At 47.1% G+C, this 24,114-nt stretch overlaps 1 protein-coding gene across 1 annotated transcript in view; it reads right to left on the reverse strand.

The window, feature by feature from the left end:
* Window positions 1-24,114, reverse strand: part of nwd1 (NACHT and WD repeat domain containing 1) — a 103,314-nt gene that overhangs the window by 53,048 nt on the left and 26,152 nt on the right. The window contains exons 6-8 of the mRNA XM_038780314.1: window positions 19,975-20,178; window positions 15,362-15,521; window positions 3,161-3,278 (exon numbers count right to left, since the gene is read on the reverse strand). Coding sequence (XP_038636242.1) covers window positions 3,161-3,278; window positions 15,362-15,521; window positions 19,975-20,178 — 482 coding nt within the window. The remainder of the gene's footprint in view (window positions 1-3,160; window positions 3,279-15,361; window positions 15,522-19,974; window positions 20,179-24,114) is intronic.

Raw genomic sequence — 24,114 nt, forward strand, 5'->3', positions numbered from 1 at the left:
ACAAGAGGCGAGGCCACATTGGATTTAGTTTTGGGTAATGAACCAGGCCAGGTGTTAGATCTGGAGGTAGGTGAGCACTTTGGAAACAGTGACCACAATTCGGTGACCTTTACGTTAGTGATGGAAAGGGATAAGTATACCCCGCAGGGCAAGAGTTATAGCTGGGGGAAGGGCAATTATGATGCCATTAGACATGACTTAGGATGTGTTGGTTGGAGAAGTAGGCTGCAAGGGTTGGGCACACTGGATATGTGGAGCTTGTTCAAGGAACAGCTATTGCATGTTCTTGATAAGTACGTACCAGTCAGGCAGGGAGGAGGGGGTCGAGCGAGGGAACCGTGGTTTACCAAAGAAGTGGAATCTCTTGTTAAGAGGAAGAAGGAGGCCTATGTGAAGATGAGGCATGAAGTTTCAGTTGGGGCGCTTGATAGTTACAAGGAAGCGAGGAAGGATCTAAAGAGAGAGCTGAGACGAGCAAGGAGGGGACATGAGAAGTCTTTGGCAGGTAGGATCAAGGAAAACCCAAAAGCTTTCTATAGGTATGTCAGGAATAAAAGAATGACTGGGGTAAGAGTAGGGCCAGTCAAGGACAGTGGTGGGAAGTTGTGTGTGGAGGCTGAGGAGATAAGCGAGATACTAAATGAATACTTTTCGTCAGTATTCACTCAAGAAAAAGATAATATTGTGGAGGAGAATGCTGAGACCCAGGCTATTAGAATAGATGGCATTGAGGTGCGTAGGGAAGAAGTGTTGGCAATTCTGGACAAGGTGAAAATAGATAAGTCCCCGGGGCCGGATGGGATTTATCCTAGGATTCTCTGGGAAGCCAGGGAAGAGATTGCTGAGCCTTTGGCTTTGATTTTTAGGTCATCATTGGCTACAGGAATAGTGCCAGAGGACTGGAGGATAGCAAATGCGGTCCCTTTGTTCAAGAAGGGGAGTAGAGATAACCCCGGTAACTATAGGCCGGTGAGCCTAACGTCTGTGGTGGGTAAGGTCTTGGAGAGGATTATAAAAGATACGATTTATAATCATCTAGGTAGGAATAATATGATTAGGGATAGTCAGCATGGTTTTGTGAAGGGTAGGTCATGCCTCACAAACCTTATCGAGTTCTTTGAGAAGGTGACTGAACAGGTAGACGAGGGTAGAGCAGTTGATGTGGTGTATATGGATTTCAGTAAAGCATTTGATAAGGTTCCCCATGGTCGGCTATTGCAGAAAATACGGAGGCTGGGGATTGAGGGTGATTTAGAGATGTGGATCAGAAATTGGCTAGTTGAAAGAAGACAGAGAGTGGTAGTTGATGGGAAATGTTCAGAATGGAGTTCAGTTACGAGTGGCGTACCACAAGGATCTGTTCTGGGGCCGTTGCTGTTTGTCATTTTTATAAATGACCTAGAGGAGGGCGCAGAAGGATGGGTGAGTAAATTTGCAGACGACACTAAAGTCGGTGGAGTAGTAGACAGTGCGGAAGGATGTTGCAGTTTACAGAGGGACATAGATAAGCTTCAGAGCTGGGCTGAGAGGTGGCAAATGGAGTTTAATGTGGAGAAGTGTGAGGTGATTCATTTTGGAAAGAATAACAGGAATGCGGAATATTTGGCTAATGGTAAAATTCTTGGTAGTGTGGATGAGCAGAGGGATCTCGGTGTCCATGTACATAGATCCCTGAAAGTTGCCACCCAGGTTGATAGGGTTGTGAAGAAGGCCTATGGTGTGTTGGCCTTTATTGGTAGAGGGATTGAGTTCCGGAGCCATGAGGTCATGTTGCAGTTGTACAAAACTCTAGTACGGCCGCATTTGGAGTATTGCGTACAGTTCTGGTCGCCTCATTATAGGAAGGACGTGGAAGCTTTGGAACGGGTGCAGAGGAGATTTACCAGGATGTTGCCTGGTATGGAGGGAAAATCTTATGAGGAAAGGCTGATGGACTTGAGGTTGTTTTCGTTAGAGAGAAGAAGGTTAAGAGGTGACTTAATAGAGGCATACAAAATGATCAGAGGGTTAGATAGGGTGGACAGCGAGAGCCTTCTCCCGCGGATGGAGGTGGCTAGCACGAGGGGACATAGCCTTAAATTGAGGGGTAATAGATATAGGACAGAGGTCAGAGGTGGGTTTTTTACGCAAAGAGTGGTGAGGCCGTGGAATGCCCTACCTGCAACAGTAGTGAACTCGCCAACATTGAGGGCATTTAAAAGTTTATTGGATAAGCATATGGATGATAAGGGCATAGTGTAGGTTAGATGGCCTTTAGTTTTTTTTTCCATGTCAGTGCAACATCGAGGGCCGAAGGGCCTGTACTGCGCTGTATCGTTCTGTGTTCTATGTTCTATCACACTGCTGGCATATTAAAAATGTACAAATTGTATTTATGCTGTTTTAGTAAACATTGATGTAAAAGCTATTTGAATGGTTCAGGTGTGATCTTGAATTAAATATAACAGAACATAAACCAACGGATTTGAAATGTTTAGATGTCACAATAATCTGAAATATACATTGGAAAAAGGCACATAAGGGAACAGCAAAGATAATCAAGCGGATTATGCACCTGTGAATGCAATTTCAATCTCCATTCATTTAAAAATGCCCATTTCATGAACTGGGCACGTTTTCCAAGCCCATTCCATGAATGAGGTCGTCAAATTGCCTGTTCGATGGCCATTTCATTAAGTGGGCTGTTTCACAAATTGGGCGTAACATATAAATAATACGCACAAACACACACACACGTTTACACACACATACACACAACACATGATCCACACACACACACACACACAATGCATATACATATATTACACACAGATGCACATGGCACACACAACACACGCACATATTATATATATATATATATACATGCACACGTACACACACACACACATTTATCTAGTATATGTGTGTAGATATATATTATACATATAAATAGTCAGACATACACTTAGATCTCCATGAGAGCCCAAAGCTCTTTAAAGTCAATGAAATCCTTTCAAAGTATAGTCACATTTGCAATGTAGGAAACGCAGCCACCAATTTACAGATAAAAAAAGATATTGTGCTTTACGTCATTCTGCAAACTCCTGAGAATCTCATACAATTAGTGGCATTGTCCTCTTTTATACAATGTTAAACATAGTGTGTAAGATGACATCCTTACCAAGAACCTCGTGCTTCAGCTCATCAATGCGCCCAGCATGCAGCAACTGGTATGGCAACTCACTCAGCTTACGCAAGTTCACAAGATCATCCCCAAATTTCATTGGCTGTGCAGAAACCTAGGTGAAGAAAATATTCAATTCATTCCTCAACACCACACTGTGACTGAATTATATGTTCAGCTGGAATTCCCATTCCCGATCATTGCCCGATGACCACCGCTGGTGAGGGAACACGTGAGGGACCAGGGTCCAGCTCTGACGCCGCTATGCCGCAAGGCAAGAATTATAGCTGGGGGAAAGGCAATTATGATGCTATTCGGCAAGATTTAGGATGTATAGGATGGGGAAGGAAACTGCAGGGGATGGGTACAATCGAAATGTGGAGCTTGTTCAAGGAACAGCTACTGCGTGTCCTTGATAAGTATGTACCTGTCAGGCAGGAGGAAGTTGTCGAGCAAGGGAACCGTAGTTTACCAAGGAAGTTGGAGCACTTGTCAAGAGGAAGAAGAAGGCTTATGTTAGGATGAGACATGAAGGCTCAGTTAGGACACTTGAGAGTTACATGTTAGCCAGGAAGGACCTAAAGGGTGTTGCACGTTTTGCTATGGGTGTAAAACGCGTTTATTGGGGTGTATTAACTTGCCTGTGTTAAAGGCCGTGTGCTTAACACCACTAGGCTCTGTCTTATGTATTTTCAGCTCAGGAGTCACCAGTTGCCATATAGACAACTCACATATATCTCAAGGTCAAGTTCAAAGTAATAAAACGATACACCGATTAGTAAGTTCCAAACGATCAATATTTATTATACAATTATAATAAATACGCATGCACACACTAAGGGACTAAGCTATGACTAAACTAAGCAAACAGAATACTTAACTACACAGGAACAGGCAAGGTCAGGGAGCGAGGCCTTCGTCCCGGTCTTGGGCTGCAACCTTCAGAAAGCGTGCTGGTCACTGGGGGTCTAGCGGGCTTAGTTCGCGTAGCGAGCGTCGTACTGGCACTTACGGTTCAGCGGCTGGTGCTCAACGGCTGGAGTCAGGATACAGGTTCAAGTTCTTGGTCAGGGCCGGAGCACGAAACAACAGACAGGACCATGTGTGGGGGTCTATATTTATAGGGGTCCCCAATGTCCTTCCCTCTTCTTGGGCGGGCTTTACCTCTAGGTATCGATTGGATAGCTTCCAATCGATATCTTTTGAATTCCTCCAATGTAAGGGTCTTTCTCGATGGTGGGGGCGGTTTCTATAGTGGATACTTCTGGTGCCGCTCTGTCTGGACATCCACTTAAAGTATCTTATTCAAACCCAAATGTTGCCATTGTGTGTGCCTAGATCTGGACTGCCTCATTAGTATGTAGAACGTTCTGCCATTATCACCTTTGGTTGGAGATCTTCCACCTGGCCAGAAACTGGTTTTGCTGCTTGCAAAATGCTAATGAGTGTGTGCAGGCTGTTTGCCTTGGCTAAACTGTTTTTCCCTACAGTCTTAGCGATTCTCCATTTTGTTTGGTTCAGTGTCCATTTTAGGTGGCTACAGTGGCTACAAGGGTGAGTTAAGAAGAGAGGACACGAAAAGTCATTGGCGGATAGGATCAAGCCCTAAGGCTTTCTATAGGTATATCAGGAACAAAAGAATGACTAGAGTAAGATTAGGGCCAATCAAGGATAGTGGTGGAAAGTTGTGTGTGGAATCAGAGGAGATAGGGGAAGCGTTAAATGGATATTTTTCGTCAGTGTTTACACTGGAGAAAGACAATGTTGTCGAGGAGAATACTCAGGTTCAGTCGACCAGGCTAGATGGAATTGAGGTTCACAAGGAGGAGGTGTTAGCAATTTTGGAAAGTGTTAAAATAGATAAGTCCCCTGGGCCAGATGGGATTTATCCTAGGATTCTCAGGGAAGCAAGGGAGGAGATTGCAGAGCCTTTGTCCTTGATCTTTATGTTGTCTTTGTTGACAGGAATAGTGCCGGAAGACTGGAGGATAGCAAATGTTGTCCCCTTGTTCAAGAAGGGGAGTAGAGACAACCCTGGTAATTATAGACCTGTGAGCCTTACTTCGGTTGTGGGTAAAATGTTGGAAAATGTTATAAGAGATAGGGTTTATAATCATCTTGAAAAGAATAAGTTGATTAGCGATAGTCAACACTGTTTTGTGAAGGGTAGGTCATGCCTCACAAACCTTATTAAGTTTTTTGAGAAGGTGACCAAACAGGTGGATGAGAGTAAAGCGGTTGATGTGGTGTATATGGATTTCAGTAAGGCGTTTGATAAGGTTCCCCACGGTAGGCTATTGCAGAAAATAAGGAAGTATGGGATTGAAGGTGATTTAGCGGTTTGGATCAGTAATTGGCTAGCTGAAGGAAGACAGAGGGTGGTGGTTGATGGTAAATGTTCATCCTGGAGTTCAGTTACTAGTGGTGTACCGCAAGGATCTGTTTTGGGGCCACTGCTGTTTGTCATTTTTATAAATGACCTAGAAGAGGGTGTAGAAGGATGGGTTAGTAAATTTGCAGATGACACGAAGATCGGTGGAGTTGTGGATAGTGCTGAAGGATGTTATAGGATACAGAGGGACATAGATAAGCTGCAGATCTGGGCTGAGAGGTGGCAGATGGAGTTTAATGCGGAAAAGTGTGAGGTGGTTCACTTTGGAAGGAGTAACAGGAATGCAGAGTACTGGGCTAATGGCAAGATTCTTGGTAGTGTAGATGAACAGAGAGATCTCGGCATCCAGATACATAAATCCCTGAAAGTTGCCACCCAGGTTAATAGGGCTGTTAAGAAGGCATATGGTGTGCTAGCCATAAATCAGTAGGGGGATTGAGTTTCGGAGCCACAAGGTCATGCTGCAGCTGTACATAACTCTGGTGCGGCCGCTCCTGGAGTACTACGTGCAGTTCTGGTCACCACATTATAGGAAGGATGTGGAAGCTTTGGAAAGGGTTCAGAGGAGATTTACTAGGATGTTGCCTGGTCTGGAGGGAAGGTCTTATGAGGAAAGGCTCAGGGACTTGAGGTTGTTTTCGTTAGAGAGGAGAAAGCTGAAAGGTGACTTAATAGAGACATATAAGATAGTCAAAGGGTTAGATAGGGTGGACAGTGAGAGTCTTTTTCCTCGGATGGTGATGACCAACACGAGGGGACATAGCTTTAAATTGATGGGTGGTAGATATAGGACAGATATCAGAGGGAGTTTCTTTACTCAGAGAGTAGTAGGGGTGTGGAACGCCCTGCCTGCAACAGTAGTAGACTCGCCAACCTTAAGGGCATTCAAGTGGTCACTGGATAGACATATGGATGAAAATGGAATAGTGTAGGTCAGAAAGGCTTCAGATGGTTTCACATGTCGGTGCAACATCGAGGGCCGAAGGGCCCGTACTGCGCTGTAATGTTCTATGTTCTATAAGCAGACCAGCAGCACGGTTCGATTCCCGTACCAGCCTCCCCGGACAGGCGCCGGAATATGGCGTCTAGGATCTTTTCACAGTAACTTCATTGAAGCCTACTCGTGACAATAAGCGATTTTCATTTCATTTCATTTCACAGAGATGGGAGTCTCAGTGAGAATAGCTCACATTGGTAGGGACAAAATGATCGGACAAATGTATAGGTGCTGGTGGTGGAAAGGGCTGGGTAGAGACAGAGCAATACACTGCCAGCAGTGTATAGTCTGCACCCAATGCAAACCAGGGAAATCCCCAAAAATAAGAATGAGGTTTCAGCCCAGACTGCAGGGGCCATGGGAGCAACTGCAGATAGACTTCAACGGCCCACTCCCGCAGTAACAAAATAAAAGATACTGCTCAGTTATTATTGACAGATTCACCCGGTGGGTGGAGGCATTCCCCTGCAGGGATTGGACAGCAGGGACAGTGGCCAGGATATTGGCAGAAGAAGTAATTCCGCAGTGGGGAGTCCTACTGCAGCTAGATTCAGATCAGGGCACTCATTTCCTGGGCAAGGTAATGAAGCAGGCCTGTGCCCTGCTCGGAGTCAAACAGCGATTTCACATCCCGTATCACCCCCAAAGTTCCGGCATGATTCAAAGGACAAACCGTACCCTTAAGAACGTCTGACAGAAGCTTTAGTAGACACAGGACAGGGTTGGGTAAAGATTTTACCCGCCATACTCATGAAAATGCAAGCCACAAGAGAAAGGGGGACAGGACTGACACCATTCTAATTAATGACCGGGAGAGCTATGGCACTCCCAGAGGACATAGGGACAGGGGGCGCAGAGAGCTGTTATGCAAGGGAGAAGTGATAGACACACAGAGAGTGAGAGATTGGGAGAAAGAATGGGATTGTATCCGCAGCCAGACTCCAAAGGCTGGGGGCAGAGTCATGATTAAGGTACTTCCAGAAAGGGCAGGCGTACAGCCCAGATGTGTGGGACCACATGGAGTGATTGTTGCAGGGGATACCTTAATTGAAATGAAAGGCACACCGAAGTGGAAGCATTATACTCAAATTAAAATGTACAAGGAACCAAAGGAGGTCTAACTTCCCCCGGTTATGAGGGGTTCATACCTTCTGTTGTTACAGATCCCTGCATCCGTGGATACACCTAGGACAGTCCAAGGAGGAACCCACGGTATTCATCAGCAACCACACATCATAGAATTTACAGTGCAGAAGGAGGCCATTTGGCCCATCAAGTCTGCACCGGCTCCAGGAAAGAGACCTTACCCAAGGTTAACACCTCCACCCTATCCCCATAACCCAGTAACCCCACCCAACACTAAGGGCAATTTTGGACACTAAGGGCAATTTAACACGGCCAATCCACCTAACCTGCACACCTTTGGACTGTGGGAGGAAACCGGAGCACCCGGCGGAAACCACGCACACACAGGGAGGATGTGCAGACTCCGCACAGACAGTGACCCAAGCCGGGAATCGAACCTGGGACCATGGAGCTGTGAAGCATTTGTGCTATCCACAATTTTGGGCAGCCAAAATTACTACTATATGATGTCACCATGGTGTCACTAGAAGTCACGTATCACGTTACAAGGTTATTGGACGTTTTGTGCTCCAAATGCTATGATCACCCGAGTGCTAGAATTTGGGCAGAGACCAGACTGCAGGAAGCCATTCGACGACTATACCTACAGGATCGTCCCAGAATCAAAGTTATACAGGTGCAGCAACGCAGTATCCTAGGGTACAGGCTATTGGAGGGAAGAGAAACCTCAAAGTCTGTTCTCGACCGTGTTGGCAGCGCAAATTCTGTTATGAATTCAGCACAGTTAGCGGAGGCCTGGGTTATGCCTCCTGGGAAGCAGCCAAAGTAAGAAAGAAAGGGGCTGCAGTACGGAGCTTATGGGACTGAATATGCACTGACTGCCATAAACCTACAAGGAGAAGGGCTAGTGTGAGCTTAGATATATAAGCAAAAGGCAGGGCTTCCGATACATTGGCAAGGGACGCAATTGACATCACAGACTTACAATTTGGAACCATCCCACGGCATCTGTTCCTCTCCCTACACAGGCTAAATCTCTTAAATTTACATAGGGGCCAGGCATGACCTTATGGTCACCAGGCCAGGCGATGAACCAATTGAGGGAGGGATGAGATTCATAATGGCGGTCCCTCAGGAAAGTCAAACATAGGGCACCTTTGAGGACAGTTACAGTTTCGAATCCCTGCGGTCAGTATAGGAGGTCTGGGTCTATCGAACTGGATCCAGGGGGTACAGAGCGCACAGCGAAGGTTTGGCATACATAAGCACTGCGGAGTGCTGTTCAGAATCAATACATTATATCGTGTGTACATGTAAAACCCTCGAGCCCCTGTCTAATACCAGCAAAGTGATGGTCAACATACTGCCTATACAGGAAGCCTTCAAAGCTATACAGGTGAGGCCGACACAGTGGAGCTTCACAACAGCGGAGACGGAGATCATCTCAGGGGGTTTACTCTGTGGTAGCAGCCATAGCTTCTGTTTGCAAGTCACAGGCTCATGGACAGTGGGAGAATTTCACCTGCCAGGGAGCACATCAGGGTATTTATTCGGAGCCGGGTGGGACGATTCCCTGTACATTGACAAGCCACCGGGCAGTATAATTCATGAGGCAATGAAACGCACCACAGAATTAGCCCAGGATTAAACCAGGCAGTCTGCAGAACAAACTAACAAGGGGAGAATTCAGGTGAACTTAGCGCTCCAGACTGCCATCAAGATAGGACTCTCAAGGACACACCACTAGTGGGACATATTCGGAGGGGGTCATTCAGCAGGCGTATGGGAGACAGTGAGGTTAGGGATAACCCTGGGGACATGTGCTGTACTGATATGGCCAACAGTTATATGCTGCAAGCAGAGAAAGGCAGCGGAAAGGCCAATTTCCCCTCAGTACATCCCAATGGCATTCATCCGAGATGGGGGAGGGGAGGAGAAAGGAGTGGCTGGAATTTACAGCCATGTTTAGGACACGTGGAACTGGAGGACTGGCCACCCAATGGGATCAGGTGCGTTTGGTGTCTTCAACAAATACGTAAAACAGTAGGAAGTCACCCATGGGTGAGCAGGCATGATGAATCCACAAGATAGGTATAAAAGGAAGCACACAGAGAGAAGGGAGTGTTTATATGGCTTTCTTTGGTATGTATATTACCAAGAGCCATCAAGGGGGAGTGATAGTGAAAGAAATTGCTATATGTGTCAGGATTGGTATAATAAAGATGTATCAAAGTATTGTAATAGCACAGGTCAAGGGCAAACCAGCAAGCAAAGGGTTAAACATATGCCAAGGGAAAACCAGCAAGCAAGGGGGTAAAGTCACCCACATTGGATATGGTTTAATCATCTCACAGAGCATTTGAATATGAAAAGGGAAACACAGGAGGCCCCAGTAAGTCTAAGGGATCCATTGTCCAACACATTCGCACCTCTTCTAGAAATTAAATATGTTAAGCACAAAACCATGAGATTTTAAGGAAACATTGTATTCTTTAATCGTTTTCCCATTACGGGGACTGGAAAATATGCATACTGGTCACTTTATATCGTTCCAAAAGATTCAGTGACGTTAATACCTGCTTGTGTCTCCGAAAAACTTTAAATATATATGTATGTAATTCTGAGGACAGGCAGAGCTGGCTTTGGTGAGCGAAAGCTAGCAGCAGAATTTGCCTTTCCTATGTGCACGCAGTTTTTCCGAGTTAAACAAAGTTTTACCAACACCACACGATCAAGAACAGACTTTGAGGTTTTTCTTTCCTCCAACAGCCTAGATAGGGTCAATGCAGACTCGATGGCCTTGTTGACCACCATCGGTACTGTCGGGATTCGATAATTCACAGACTCTTCTCTCACCGCCTCACTTCTTGACCAGTAAGGTGGAAAGAATATTCTGGGAAGACCCCCCTCCCGGTCCGAGTCTTCGCTGTAAATTAACCTGTGCAGTGAGATCATGGTGTTGCGAGACATCAGTGTAGTATGTGAGATGAGAGGGGATCTTTTTGAAGTATATAAGATCCTGAGTGGACTTGTTAGGGTGGATATTGGGAGGATGTGGAGGAGGCTGCAACTAGAATAAGAGGAGGAGGAGAGGATGTTTCTCTCAGAGGGAATTCTCTTCCACCGAGAACAGTGGAATCTGTGTCATAGAACATAGAACATAGAACATTACAGCGCAGAACAGGCCCTTCGGCCCTCAATGTTGTGCCGAGCCATGATCACCCTACTCAAACCCACGTATCCACCCTATACCCGTAACCCAACAACCCCCCCCTTAACCTTACTTTTATTAGGACACTACGGGCAATTTAGCATGGCCAATCCACCTAACCCGCACATCTTTGGACTGTGGGAGGAAACCGGAGCACCCGGAGGAAACCCACGCACACAGGGGGAGGACGTGCAGATTCCACACAGACAGTGACCCAGCCGGGAATTGAAACTGGGACCCTGGAGCTGTGAAGCATTTATGCTAACCACCATGCTACCCTGCTGCCCTGTCATTGAATTTATTCAAAGCCGAGTTAGATGTTTGGTAGACGGGAGGCGAGGGTTACAGGGATTATAGGGGCAGGTACGAAAGTCCATAATCGGATCAACCATGATCTCGTTGGATAGCGGAGGAGGCTCAAAGGGCTGAATGGCCTACTTCTGCTCCTAATTCCTTTTTTTTCTAATTTAGTGTACCCAATTATTTTTTTCCAATTAAGGGGAAATTAAGCGTGGCCAATCCACCTTGTCATGAGAATATCGCTTTAAGAAATGTTTGGCTGCTCATGTTACTGCAGTGATGTCAGAGTGTGGGTGGAGCTGGGCTCTGGTTCTGCTTTTTAGTTTCACTTTGAGAAAAGCTTGTGTGTGTCTGTCTTTTTGGTTTTGTTTTTCAGTGTGTTGCAGCTGAAGTCAGACAAAGCAGGTGTACTGTTGATCTCTTTCTGCCATGAAGGACTATCTCTTAATCATTTGGTGAATTCAGAAGTATAAATGTTTTCAGTAATGAATGTAAACTCTCTTGTGCTTCTGTTTAAAGGTTTGTTAAGTCTTCTGGATGTTAAAAGAACAGCATACAGGTTACTCAGTGTTGTATTCTTTGGGGGGTGTATTTGATTTACTGGTTGCTAAGATGTTCAGTTTGTTTTAGAAAGGTTAACTTGAGTTGATAGGATAAACATTATTTTGTTTTAAAAAATACTGGTCCGTTTCTGCTGCATTGTTTCGTGGAATGTCCCACTGCCGGCTGCAATGAAGCCTTTTGACTCAATCACACAGATACACAGATCCCTTTGGCTACATAACACGGATAAATGCACTGAATTGTGCCTTTGTCTGGAGGATCAAAAAGATGTTATAGATGTTCTTCATTCCACACCTACTTTCAACAACATTACTGACTGCAGAAAGAACGGGTACCGGCTATCAAGAGTGTGGAGGGTAGGTACCGGGGAAGCATTGTTCAATGTAGCTTCCAGATTACAGAGCTCCAAAATTAATCAGATGAACTGTAATTCCCTTTAATTACTTCACCGTACTAAATTACTTTGCCCAAACCAGGGAATCTTTCGTTATATCATTGAATATTGCAATAATATATTTAATACCCATACAAACAAGCTGACAAAAATTTGTTTAGGTCTGAGTTGGAACAACGCAGCATTCCCGCAGAATTGTACCACTGACAGTGCAGCACTCCCTCAGGGTTGTATCCCTGACAGTGCAGCATTCCCTCAGGATCGTATCTCTGTCAGTGCAGCATTCCCTCAGGATCATATCTCTGACAGTGCAGCATCCCTCAGGATCATATTTCTGACAGTGCAGCATTCCTCAGGATCGTATCTCTGACAGTGCAGCATTCCCTCAGGATCGTATCTCTGACAGTGCAGCATTCCCTCAGGATCGTATCTCTGTCAGTGCAGCATTCCCTCAGGATCGTATCTCTGCAGTGCAGCATTCCCTCAGGATCGTATCTCTGACAGTGCAGGCATTCTCTCACAATTGTATCTCTGACAGTGCGCATTCCCTCAGGGATCGTATTTCTGTCCGTGCAGCATTTCCTCAGGGCTTCCTGACAGTGCAGCATTCCCTCAGGATCGCATCTTTGACAGTGCAGCATTCCCTCAGGATAATATCTCTGACAGTGCAGCATTCCCTCAGGATCATATCTCTGACAGCGCAGCATTCCCTCAGGATTGTATCTATGAACGTTCCAGGATGCAGATGTTTCATGCAGGATAGAGGAGGATGTAAAATGGGTGGCGGAGTTGAGCTACAAGTTAGGGAGAATATCACGGCTGTACTACGGGAGGACACCTCAGAGGGCAGCGAGGCTATATGGGTAGAGATCAGGAATAAGAAGGGTGCAGTCACAATGTTGGGGTTTACTACAGGCCTCCCAACAGCCAGCAGGAGATAGAGGAGCAGATAGGTAGACAGATTTTAGAAAGGAATTAAAAACAAAGTGTTGTTGTGATGGGAGACCTCAAGTTCCCCAATATTGACTGGGACTCACTTAGTGCCGGGGGCTTGGACGGGGCAGAGTTTGTAAGGAGCATCCAGGAGGGCTACTTAAAACAATATGTAGATAGTCCAACTAGGGAGGGGCTGTACTGGACCTGGTATTGGGGAATGAGCCCGGCCAGGTGGTAGAAGTTTCAGTAGGGGGGCATTTCAGGAACAGTGACAACAATTCAGTAAGTTTTAAAGTGCTGGTGGACAAGGATAAGTGTGGTCCTAGGGTGAATGCGCTAAATTGGGGGAAGGCTAATTATAACAATATTTGGTGGGAACTGAAGAACCTAGATTAGGGGTGGATGTTTGAGGGTAAATCAACACCTGACATGTGGGAGGCTTTCAAATGTCAGTTATAAGAAATTCAGGACCGGCATGTTCCTGTGAGGAAGAAGGATAAATACGGCAAATTTCGGGAACCTTGGATAACGAGAGATATTGTAGGCCTCGTCAAAAAGAAAAAGGAGGCATTTGTCAGGGCTAGAAGGCTGGGAACAGACAAAGCCTGTGTGGAATATAAGAAAAGTAGAAAGAAACTTAAGCAAGGAGTCAGGAGGACTAAAAAGGTCATGAAAAGTCATTGCCAAATATGGTTACGGAAAATCCCAAGGCTTTCTACACGTACATAAAAAGCAAGAGGATAGCCAGGGAAAGGGTTGGCCCACTAAAGAATAGGCAAGGGAATCTATGTGTGGAGCCTGAGGAAATGGAAGAGGTACTAAATGAATACTTTGCATCAGTATTCACCAAAGTGAAGGAATTGGTGGATTTTGAGTCTGGAGAAGGGTGTATAGATAGCCTGGATCACATTGAGATCCAAAAAGACGAGATGTTGGGCATCTTGAAAAATGTTAAGGTAGATACGTCCCCAGGGCCGGTGAGCCTTACGTCAGTGGTAGAGAAATTACTGGAGAGAATTCTTTGAGACAGGATCTACTCCCATTTGGAAGCAAATGGACATATCAACGAGAGGCAGCATGGTTTTGTGAAGGGAAGGTTGTGTCTCATTGACTTGATAGAGTTTTTCAAAGAGGTCAAAAAGATGATTGATGTAGGTAGGACAGTGGATGTTGTCTATATGGACTTCAGTAAGGCCTTTGACAAGGTCCCTCATGGCAGACTGGTACAAATTGTGAAGTCACACGGGATCAGGGGTGAGCTGGCAAGATGGATACAGAACTGGCTCAGTCATAGAAGGCAGAGAGTAGCAATGGAAGGGTGCTTTTCTAATTGGAGGGCTGTGACTAGTGGTCTTCCGCAGGGATCAGTGCTGGGACCTTTGCTGTTCGTAGTATATATAAATGATTTGGAGGAAAATGTAACTGGTCTGATTAGTAAGTTTGCAGACAACGCAAGGGTTGGTGGAATTGCGGATAGCGATCAGGACTGTCAGAGGATACAGCAGGATTTAAATTATTTGGAGACATGGGCAGAGAGGTGGCAGATGGAGTTTCTATTATTCTATGAACTGTAGAACACTCTGTCATTTCTACATCCCTAACAGCGTAGTGCTCCCTCACTTTTGCTCCTCTGACAGTGCAACACTCTGTCACCTTGAATTCTATGTGCAAACCCTGCAATGGGGTTTGAAGCTGCAATTATCTGGTTGAGACTGGTTCTATCTCAGCCAAGCTGATAAGCTGCTTGGAAGTATCCTGTACCCAGTAGCACTGACAGAACCTGGTGCACAAAGAGCAGCTATTGAATGCTCATGATATTAACTCAGAGGCAGGAGTGATAGGACTGCATGTACCCTGAAACCAAAATGACTGTATTCCGCAAGACAACTCTGTGACTAGCTGGCTGAACATTACCTGTGGTAATCACCACTGTTGTTTATATTAGGAGAGGTGTGGTAAGGCCCTGTACTACAGGTACGGGGGTAGTCCCTGCCTGCTGGTTCCGCCCAGTAGGTGGAGTATAAATATGTGTGCTCCCCGTACAGCAGCCATTTCGCCAGTTTCCTCCCACAGTCCAAAGATGTGCGGGTTAGGTGGATTGGCCATGCTAAATTGCCCGTAGTGTAAGGTTAATGGGGGGATTGTTGGGTTACGGGTATATGGGTTACGTGGGTTTAAGTAGGGTGATCATTGCTCGGCACAACATCGAGGGCCGAAGGGCCGGTTCTGTGCTGTACTGTTCTATGTTCTATGTTCTATCTTAGTGTAATAAAGCCTCAGTTATATTCAACTCTTGTCTTTGTGCAATTGATCATTACCTTCCTGTCTGCATCCAGCGTCTCATTCAGCAGCGGGAGTGTGATGGTCTTTCTCTTCCCCCGACTCCATGTTCCCTTGAAGAAATCTGCCAGTACCGAGTGGCATTTGATTTTTTCCTCCGCTGTGAGATACAGTTCATGTACCGCCTCCACAAATTGCCTGAAATGAGAACAGTAATCATTTTGTTTCTTTGCCAGTTGGATGACTGACACGTCGCTGTGGTTATGTTTCAAGTTATTGAAAAATGCATGTCAGTACAGATTCAGCTTGTCTGAGATAGGGCCACATTTCTCTTATCCTGGAGATTCGGCCTTCAGAGAAAAGGCACTGTACACTCAGTCACAAGTGGAATTCTTGATCTCTTAGGGGCTTGACCCAGAGGTGGGTGGAGAGAAATTTCCGACACCCCCCTCCCCACCCCCTGCTTGTGTGTTAGGCAGGTGAGCCAACCCAGCTCAGGGGCGGAGCTACTAAGAGTGTCAAACTTGACCGTGGCTTTGGCTAGCTAAGCACCCACAGTACCAGAGTGCAGGTCACAGTCTGCAGCAGCCAACATTATGTAGGGTATTTCAAACAGGCAATTGGACCCCGGCTTACAGACACAAAGAACGTTATATGCCTAGTGCAGCTGGGCAGAGTGGATACCTGTCGGGTATCTGTGGATGGTACACAAATTGCATGTAATGGTTGTGTGTACAATCTTTACCTACCATTTGAAACATTTCAGATCACAACACAATCATATTTCTGGGCCTCTATCTTTAAGAACATAGAACATACAGTGCAGAAGGAGGCCATTCGGTCGATCGAGTCTGCACCGACCAACTTAAACCCTCACTTCCACCCTATCGCCCTAACTAAATAACCCCTCCGAATCTTTTTGGACACAAAGGGCAATTTAGCATGGCCAATCCACCTAACCTGCCGTCTTTGGACTTTGGGAGGAAACCGGAGCACCCGGAGGAAACCCACGCGCATACGGGGAGAACGTGCAGACTCCGCACAGACAGTGACCCAGCGGGGAATCGAACCTGGGACCCTGGCGCTGTGAAGCCACAGTGCTAACCACAATGCTACCGTGTTGCCATCTCAGTAGGTCAGATGCGCTGATCTTATAAATTTCATGATTCTATCCCTAACCCAATATTGTACAAGGTGATTCACACCTTCCAAGTACATTAGGGTCGTTAGAATATGTGGGTTAATTAGTGCAGCGCTTTAAGGCATTTAATTGGATGTTCGAAATGATTGAAAGATTTGTGAGTGTAGATAGAGAGAAACTAGAAATTGTCCAGAAGTCTTCATTCTGGAGTCTAACCAGTGGGGAATTGGGACTGATTACACTTCATTTTATTCACACCAAAAAGCACTCAGCTCCTTTTGATGTGGTGCAGAGCTGTCAATCATAGCAAGAGTGTTTATTAACATGTGGTTAGCATCAAAGCAGGATACTTGAGATGCATGTAAGCATGAGGGTAAAGATAGATAAGCAATCCACCAATCCTCTCTCTGGACTAATAAAACTGTCAATCACTGGCTCGTGAAATTTATTGCTGAGTGATAATGTCGGGGCAGGGTGGGTAGAGTGCTGAGGCCGTTGGCAGAGAATCAGGCCATTGCAACAGGTTTGGCACCAGGTGCCAATCCCGCTCCAATCTCCGGCTGATCGGGAATCCCGACTGTGGTGCAGGATATGGAGAATCTATCCCACTATTTTCTTTGATGGGGGAGCCAGAATTAGCGGCCAAAACCTTAACATTGAGCAAGGCTCTTCAGAGGTGAAATTAGGAAGCACTTTTTCACAAAAAGATCAATGGAAATCTGAAACTCTCACTCCCCCCCCCCCCCCCCCCCCCCCCCCCCACCAATAGGCTGGGAGTCAAACAGAACTCGCAAGACTGAGATTATTTGAGTCAGGTACACATCAAAGGTGGGTAGATAGAACTGAGGTACAGGTCCGCTACAGTCTGACTGGATGGCGGTTTGCAGGCTGTCCCAATGTTCATATTCATGAGTTCTGTTGCAGGACAGCAAAATGTCCCTCCCACTCATTATTTCCTTGAATGATAAGCTTTTGATCTTGGCTGGTCTGGCGAGGTGTGGTTGAGAATTGGGGGACATGGCGGTTATTCAACTCATTGGGTAGAATTTTCAAGACCCTCCCCCAGCTAGATTTTCTAGCCCCAACGCCTTATAAAAGCATTCGCGCATGATCATGGGCTGGATTCCCCATCGCCCGCTGATGGTATCGGAATTCCCGATCCAATGGAGATTCAGCATCGGACACAAAATGGAAAAAGGGCAAGTGAGAGCACTTAACTGTCTTTGATGTGGTACAGGACCTGTCAACCATAGCTAGATGTTGATAAACATTGTGGTTAGTCTCACAACTGATGACTTGAAACCCAATCATGTGTGAAGGGAAGTGAATGAAACAATGCAGTCAGCTGGGTGTGTGTGGAAGTCCAGTAAAATCAATTTCACATTCATATGAATGAAAGGCTTTCAGATCAAAGATCTCAGGGGGTTTAAACCCAGCTGACTGGTTTTCTCTTTCCAATTACTGACAGGTGCTGCTTCCTTTGACTGAGTGTATTGCCCAGGTGAGTTTTAAACAACTGCAGCTGGATTCTCCATCGGCGGCAGCGCACTCATTTCAACGGATTTCCCAATGGCGTGGGGATGCCCACAATGGGAAACTCTATTAGCTGGCTGGCAGGACGGAGGAACCCGCTGCCGGCGGGAAACATGTACCTGCACCTGAAAACGTGTGGGCGGGACGGAGAATCTCACCCTTGATTTTTTTTCACTCTCTCTCTCCCTTCACTGCTCTCTAGCTTCTAGACAGGGGCCTCTCTTATTGGGGGATTCTGGTGGGGGGCTCCCTTATTGGGGGTCTCTGCATTGGGAGTCTCTTGTGGTGAGAGCGGCAGGTCACATTCGTACCTTTAGAGGGGGAGGAGGTGATCATAAAATCCCATGAGGGGAGGTGGGTGGGTGGAATTCCATTGACGGGTGGGGGTGGGGAAGGAGGTCCAGTCGCTGGACCTCTCTATTGGGTCATCTGCCCAAAAGGGCAGCCGATTGCATGGCAAGGGATAGGGAATCACCTCTGGATTTGTGCTCGCCTGGGAGTGCAAATTAGCAGAGATTCTCTCAGGCAGAAGAACAGATTCCCAAACTGAGAATTCTGGCCCATACCTTTGACAGTGCAGCATTCCCTCAGTATCACCCGTTTGGCCGGCAGCGTGCCCACTCCCGCGGGTGTCCCAATGGTGTGGGGAGGCCATAATGGCCAACCCCATGGTCGGCTGCGTTCGGAGGATCCCGTTGCCGGCAGAGGCGCCCGCGCCGGAAAATGGGGCTGGTGGGAAAAAGAGTCCCGCCCTTGAAGCTCAATGCGGAGAGATAGAGACACTTGCATTAATATAACACCTTACATGATCACCGAACGTCTCACATTACTTGAAGTACTTATTGAAGTGTGACTGTTCTAATATAGAAAACATGGTCGCCAATTTGTGCACAGCAAGCTCCCACAAACAACAGATAAAAGGGGATGCCTTTTAGCCAGGGCACCAGAGAAACCTCCCCTCCTCTTTTTCAAAATGGTGTCATGTGACCCGTGAGAACAAACAGGTGTGAGGTGATGCATCTTGGGAGGACTAACAAGGCAAGGGAATGTATGATGAACAATAGGACATGAGGAAGTACAGAGGACCAAGGGACTTGGGTTACATGTCCATAGATCATTGAAAGCAGCAGGATAGATAGATAAAATGGAATATGGGAAACTTGCCTTTATTAGCCATGATGCAGGATATAAGAGCAGGGAGGTTATGATGGAAATGTATGAAACACTGATTAGGCCACAGCTGGAGCACTATGTGCAGTTCTGGTCGCCACACTATAGGAATGATGTGATTATGCTCAAGAGGGTGCAGAGGAGATCCACCAGGATGTTGCCTGGACTGGAATGTTTCAGCAATGAAGAGAGACGGGATGGGCTGGGATTTTTTTCCTTCGAACAGAGAAGGCTGAGGGGGGTCCTGATTGAGGTGTATAAAATTGTGAGGGATCTAGATAGGAAGAAACCTTCTGCCTTAGTAGAAGGGTCAATGGCCAGGTGGATTGACCCAGTAAGGGTCAGGAGATTTAGATGGGATTTCAGGAAAAACTTTTTCACCCAGAAAGTGGTGCAAATATGGAACTCACTGCCTGAAAAAGTGGCAAAGAGGGGAACCCTCACAATATTTAAGAAACATTTAGATGAGTACTTGAAACACCACAGCATACAAGTACTAGAAAATGGATTAGAATAGATAGGAGCTTGATGGGCAGCGCAGACACGATGGGCTGAAGGGCCTCTTGCTGTGCTGTAGGACTCTATGACTCCACGTCATCTAAAACACAGCACCTCCAACTGTGCAGTACTCTCCCACTCCCTGGTATGGGAGCCTTGATCTTGATGCTGAGCCATGGAGTGACATTTGACTCCATGGTTAACGCATGGATCACAGCTGGCATGACATGCGAATAAGTAAGTAAGTGCAGGAAGGCCCAGGTGGATTGCTGGAGAGAGAATGCTGACTCAGAACGGAGACTCACTTACCGATGATAAAGCCCGAGGACCGGGAACCCATCTGCCTGCCTGTCCACCAGGTAATCTCCAATATCAAACCGAAGGCGAGTCCACAGTAAAGGAGGAAGGCGGATGATGTCTTTGTTCGGAGGTGACCAATATTGGTAGATGTGACCAAGCACTTCATCATCCAGTGACAGGATCTCCTTTAGCTCAGCCTCTGATAGTCCATTCCTGCAATAACAATAAGATACATTGTAACCAAACAATATGTAGTGCATCACAAAATAATATACTGCACTGGAATTGAACAATTGATTATCATAGAACATAGAACATAGAACAGTACAGCACAGAACAGGCCCTTCGGCCCTCGATGTTGTGCCGAACAATGATCACCCTACTCAAACCCACGTATCCACCCTATACCCGTAACCCAACAACCCCCCCTTAACCTTACTTTGTTTAGGACACTACGGGCAATTTATCATGGCCAATCCACCTAACCCGCACATCTTTGGACTGTGGGAGGAAACCGGAGCACCCAGAGGAAACCCACGCACACACGGGGAGGACGTGCAGACTCCGCACAGACAGTGACCCAGCCGGGAATCGAACCTGGGACCCTGGAGCTGTGAAGCATTTATGCTAACCACCATGCTACCGTGCTGCACAACAACTTCCATTTATATGGTGCCTAAAATGTAATAAAACAATGCTCTTCACAGGGGCATTAAACATTGTCCCTTCTCTCTCCACAGATGCCGTCAGACCTGCTCTGATTGTCCAGCATTTTCTCCTTTCTCTCAATCCTGCACTGTGGCGGAATTATCAGAATGCTTATCTGACATCCAACACTGGATATGCAGGGATTTCCTCCATTAAAGATTGGGAAGACTGAAGCCATTGGCTTCGGATCCCACTGCAAACTGTTTTCTCGTTAAAAGAGGTACGTTTTAAGGTGCCCAAAAGGAGGGAAGTGAGGTAATGTGGAGAGGTCGGGGAAGGGGAAATGTGTCCCCTCCACTAGCCGAGATTCTCACTCCCAAGGTGGGTAGTTCAAGCTGGGGAAACTACCCAGCTCGTCACACCTGCCTCAGAAGGAAGGGCCTGAGTCAACATCCTGGGGGTTACCATTGATCAGAAACTGAACTGGACTCTGCACATTAATACTGTGGCTACCAGAGCAAGTCAAAGGCTAGACGAGTAACTCACCTCCTGACCTCCCCAAAGCCTGTCCACCATCAGGTGTGTAATAGAATACTCTCCACTTGCCTGGATGAGTGCAGCTCCAACAACACACAAGAAGCTCAGCTTCCGGTGTGCACCATGGAGTAAGTGATCACACACAAGGCAGCTCCTGTCCAAGGTTACAGAAAAGAGCTCTTTTTTAAGCAATACGGGGTGGAATTTTGATGAAAAGGCGTAGGTGAATGCTGGAGGAGTACTTTCCCCCAGGAATGGTATGTTTCTTGGTTACCAGACCCGCAGAAACAGTGAAAGATTTGGCTGAAGCTACAGCGGAGACAAAAGCCTCTTCCAGCATGCAGGCGGGGGAAGGGCGAGCTTAAAGGCCTCAAGCTGACTTGAGGGCCTTTATGAAAGCTGAATTCTAGCAGCAGAGGGACCAACTGTGAAAAGATCTCACAAGGCCATTGAAGAAGCGGTAACGGCTGACCTCTGGTGACGGCGGGCGGGAGGCAGCCGCGCGTTGGAGGGCTCCCGTTCGGGAATGGCATTGTCGGGGATTGATGCCCGGTCCTAGGGGCAGCGAAGGCGGTGAAGGCCAGGAGAAAGTACAGGGAGGGGATATGTTGAGGTCCAGTAAGAAAACGGCTGTGAAAACAGCTGAAAGTTCGTTGGGGAGTAGAAAGGTCACCGCGGGGTCACCAAGGAAAATGGAGGCTGGAGCATCAGGGGAGGCCGCATTGCTTACGGCTGAAGAAATAACTAAGGTGATGGCTACGGAATTCGAAAGGCAGTTTACAAAATACATGGAGACAATGAGGAAGGAGATTAAGGAGGTTTTGAGTGTGCTGGTGGAGCAGGCGATTTCCCCGGTGATGACGGCGGTGGCGAGTGCAGTGGCGGCAGTGCGGGAGCGAGGGGAGGCGCTGAAGGAAGTGGAGGAGACATTATTGCAGCATTGTGATCAACTTACGTCGATGGAGAAGGAGATGCGGAAGGTTATGGAGATTAACAAGGATCTGCGAGGAAAAATGGAAGACCTGGAAAACAGGTCCAGGCGACAGAATGTGAGGATTGTGGGGCTGCCCGAAGAAGTTGAAGGGCCGAGACCGACTGAGTATTTTGCTGCGATGCTGGCGGAACTATTGGGGGAGGGGGAGGATCCCTCCCGATATGAACTGGATCTGCCTCCTCGGTCGTGGAGGCCTGTACCAAAGGCGAGTGAGCCGCCAAGGGTAGTGACTCTGTGCTTCCGTAGGTACAGTGTGAAGGAGAAGGTCCTCTGCTGGGCCAAGCAGAAGCGGCTGGTGCAGTGGGCTGGAGCTGGTATACGTGTATACCAGGACTTTACGGTGGAGCTGACGAGGAGGTGGGCTGCTTTCAACCGGGTGAAGAGGGCACTGTACATTAGCAAGGTGCAGTGCGGCATTGTATATCCAGCGAAGCTGAGGGTGACTTACAAGCTCAAGGACTTTTCTTTTGGAACGGCAGAGGCAGCGGAGGAGTTTGTGAAGGCAGAAGGACTGTAGCAGAACTGAGAAATTGAGAAATGGCCATGTGCCGATGTAACCTCAGGACTGTATTTTCTTTTTTTTTTGTTTGTTTGTTTCACTGCATGCGGATGTATGGGCTAAAGGAGCCAATGTTGTATATATTTGGACAAGGGAAGTGATGGGACTTTCACTCGAAGTGAGGGCTCTTTGGGGTGTAGGTGGATATGCGGGGTTTGTGCGCTAAAAGGGGATTTTTGGGCTTTCCTACGGTCGGGCAAGGGGGAAAGGGACCCGGGCGGGGGCCTCCACGCTGGCAGGTCTAAGCCGGCCAGTGAACGGGAGTGAGGTGGGGGGAGGGGCTGCGGCTATCGGAGCCTGGCAGAACAGGGTCCGAGTGGTCTAGCCGTGGTGGAAAGTTGGAGGGGAAGGAACTGAGGTTGGGGGAAGGAGTTTTACAAGAGGTAGTGGACGGGAGGAATTGGGAAGGAGTGGGGGGGGGGGGGGGGGGCTTTACAACTCTTGGGTATCATGTACGGCTCTCTTTCAGAGGTTGGACGGTGTTGAGTGTGTGTGTGTGTGGGGGGGGGGGGGGGGGGGGGAGAGGGGGGGGGGGAGGGGGGGGGGCGGAATTGGACTCTATGGTTACCATGGGCGGTCCCGGATTCCTTTTTTCTTTTTCTCCTTTGCTTTTTGTTTCCACAGTGGGAGGGTTTGGTTTATTGGATCCATATATTGACAGGTGGGCCGTTGTTTGGGGTGGTGGGAGGATGGGATCGTTGTTATTGTTAAGGGGATTGATTTTGTATTTGTTACCGTTTACTGTTTGTGGGTGGGGTGGGAATTTTGGAGGAAAATGTGAAAATGGAGAATAAAAACATTTATAAAAAAAACACACAAGACGCTCGACAACATCCAGGACAAAGCAGCCCAATTGATTGCTCCACAAACATTCAAACCCTCCACCACCGACGAACAGTGGCAGCCGTGTGTACCATCTACAAGATGCGCTGCAGTAACTCACCAATGTTCCTTGGACACCTCCCAAACCCATGATCACTACCTTCTAGAAGGACTCTTGAGCAGCAGATAACTGTGAATCCCACCACCTGGAGGTTCCCCTCCAAGTCACTCACCACCCTGACTTGGAAATATATCCATAAGACCATAAAACCATAAGACGCAGGAGCAGAATTAGGCCACTTGGCCCATCGAGTCTGCTCCACCATTCAATCATGGCGGATATTTTCTCATCCCCATTCTCCTGCCTTCTCCCTGATCCCCTTATTAATCAAGAACCTATCTATCTCTGTCTTAAAAACACTCAGTGATTTGGCCTCCACAGCCTTCTACGGCAAAGAGTTCCACAGATTCACCACCCTCTGGCTGAAGAAATTCATCCTCATCTCTGTTTTAAAGGATCGTCCCTTTAGTCTGAGACGGTGTCCTTTGGTTCTAGTTTTTCCTACAAGTGGAAACATTCTCTCCACGT

The sequence above is a fragment of the Scyliorhinus canicula genome, chromosome 20 (genome assembly GCF_902713615.1).
Source record: "Scyliorhinus canicula chromosome 20, sScyCan1.1, whole genome shotgun sequence".
Classification (NCBI taxonomy): Eukaryota; Metazoa; Chordata; class Chondrichthyes; order Carcharhiniformes; family Scyliorhinidae; genus Scyliorhinus; species Scyliorhinus canicula.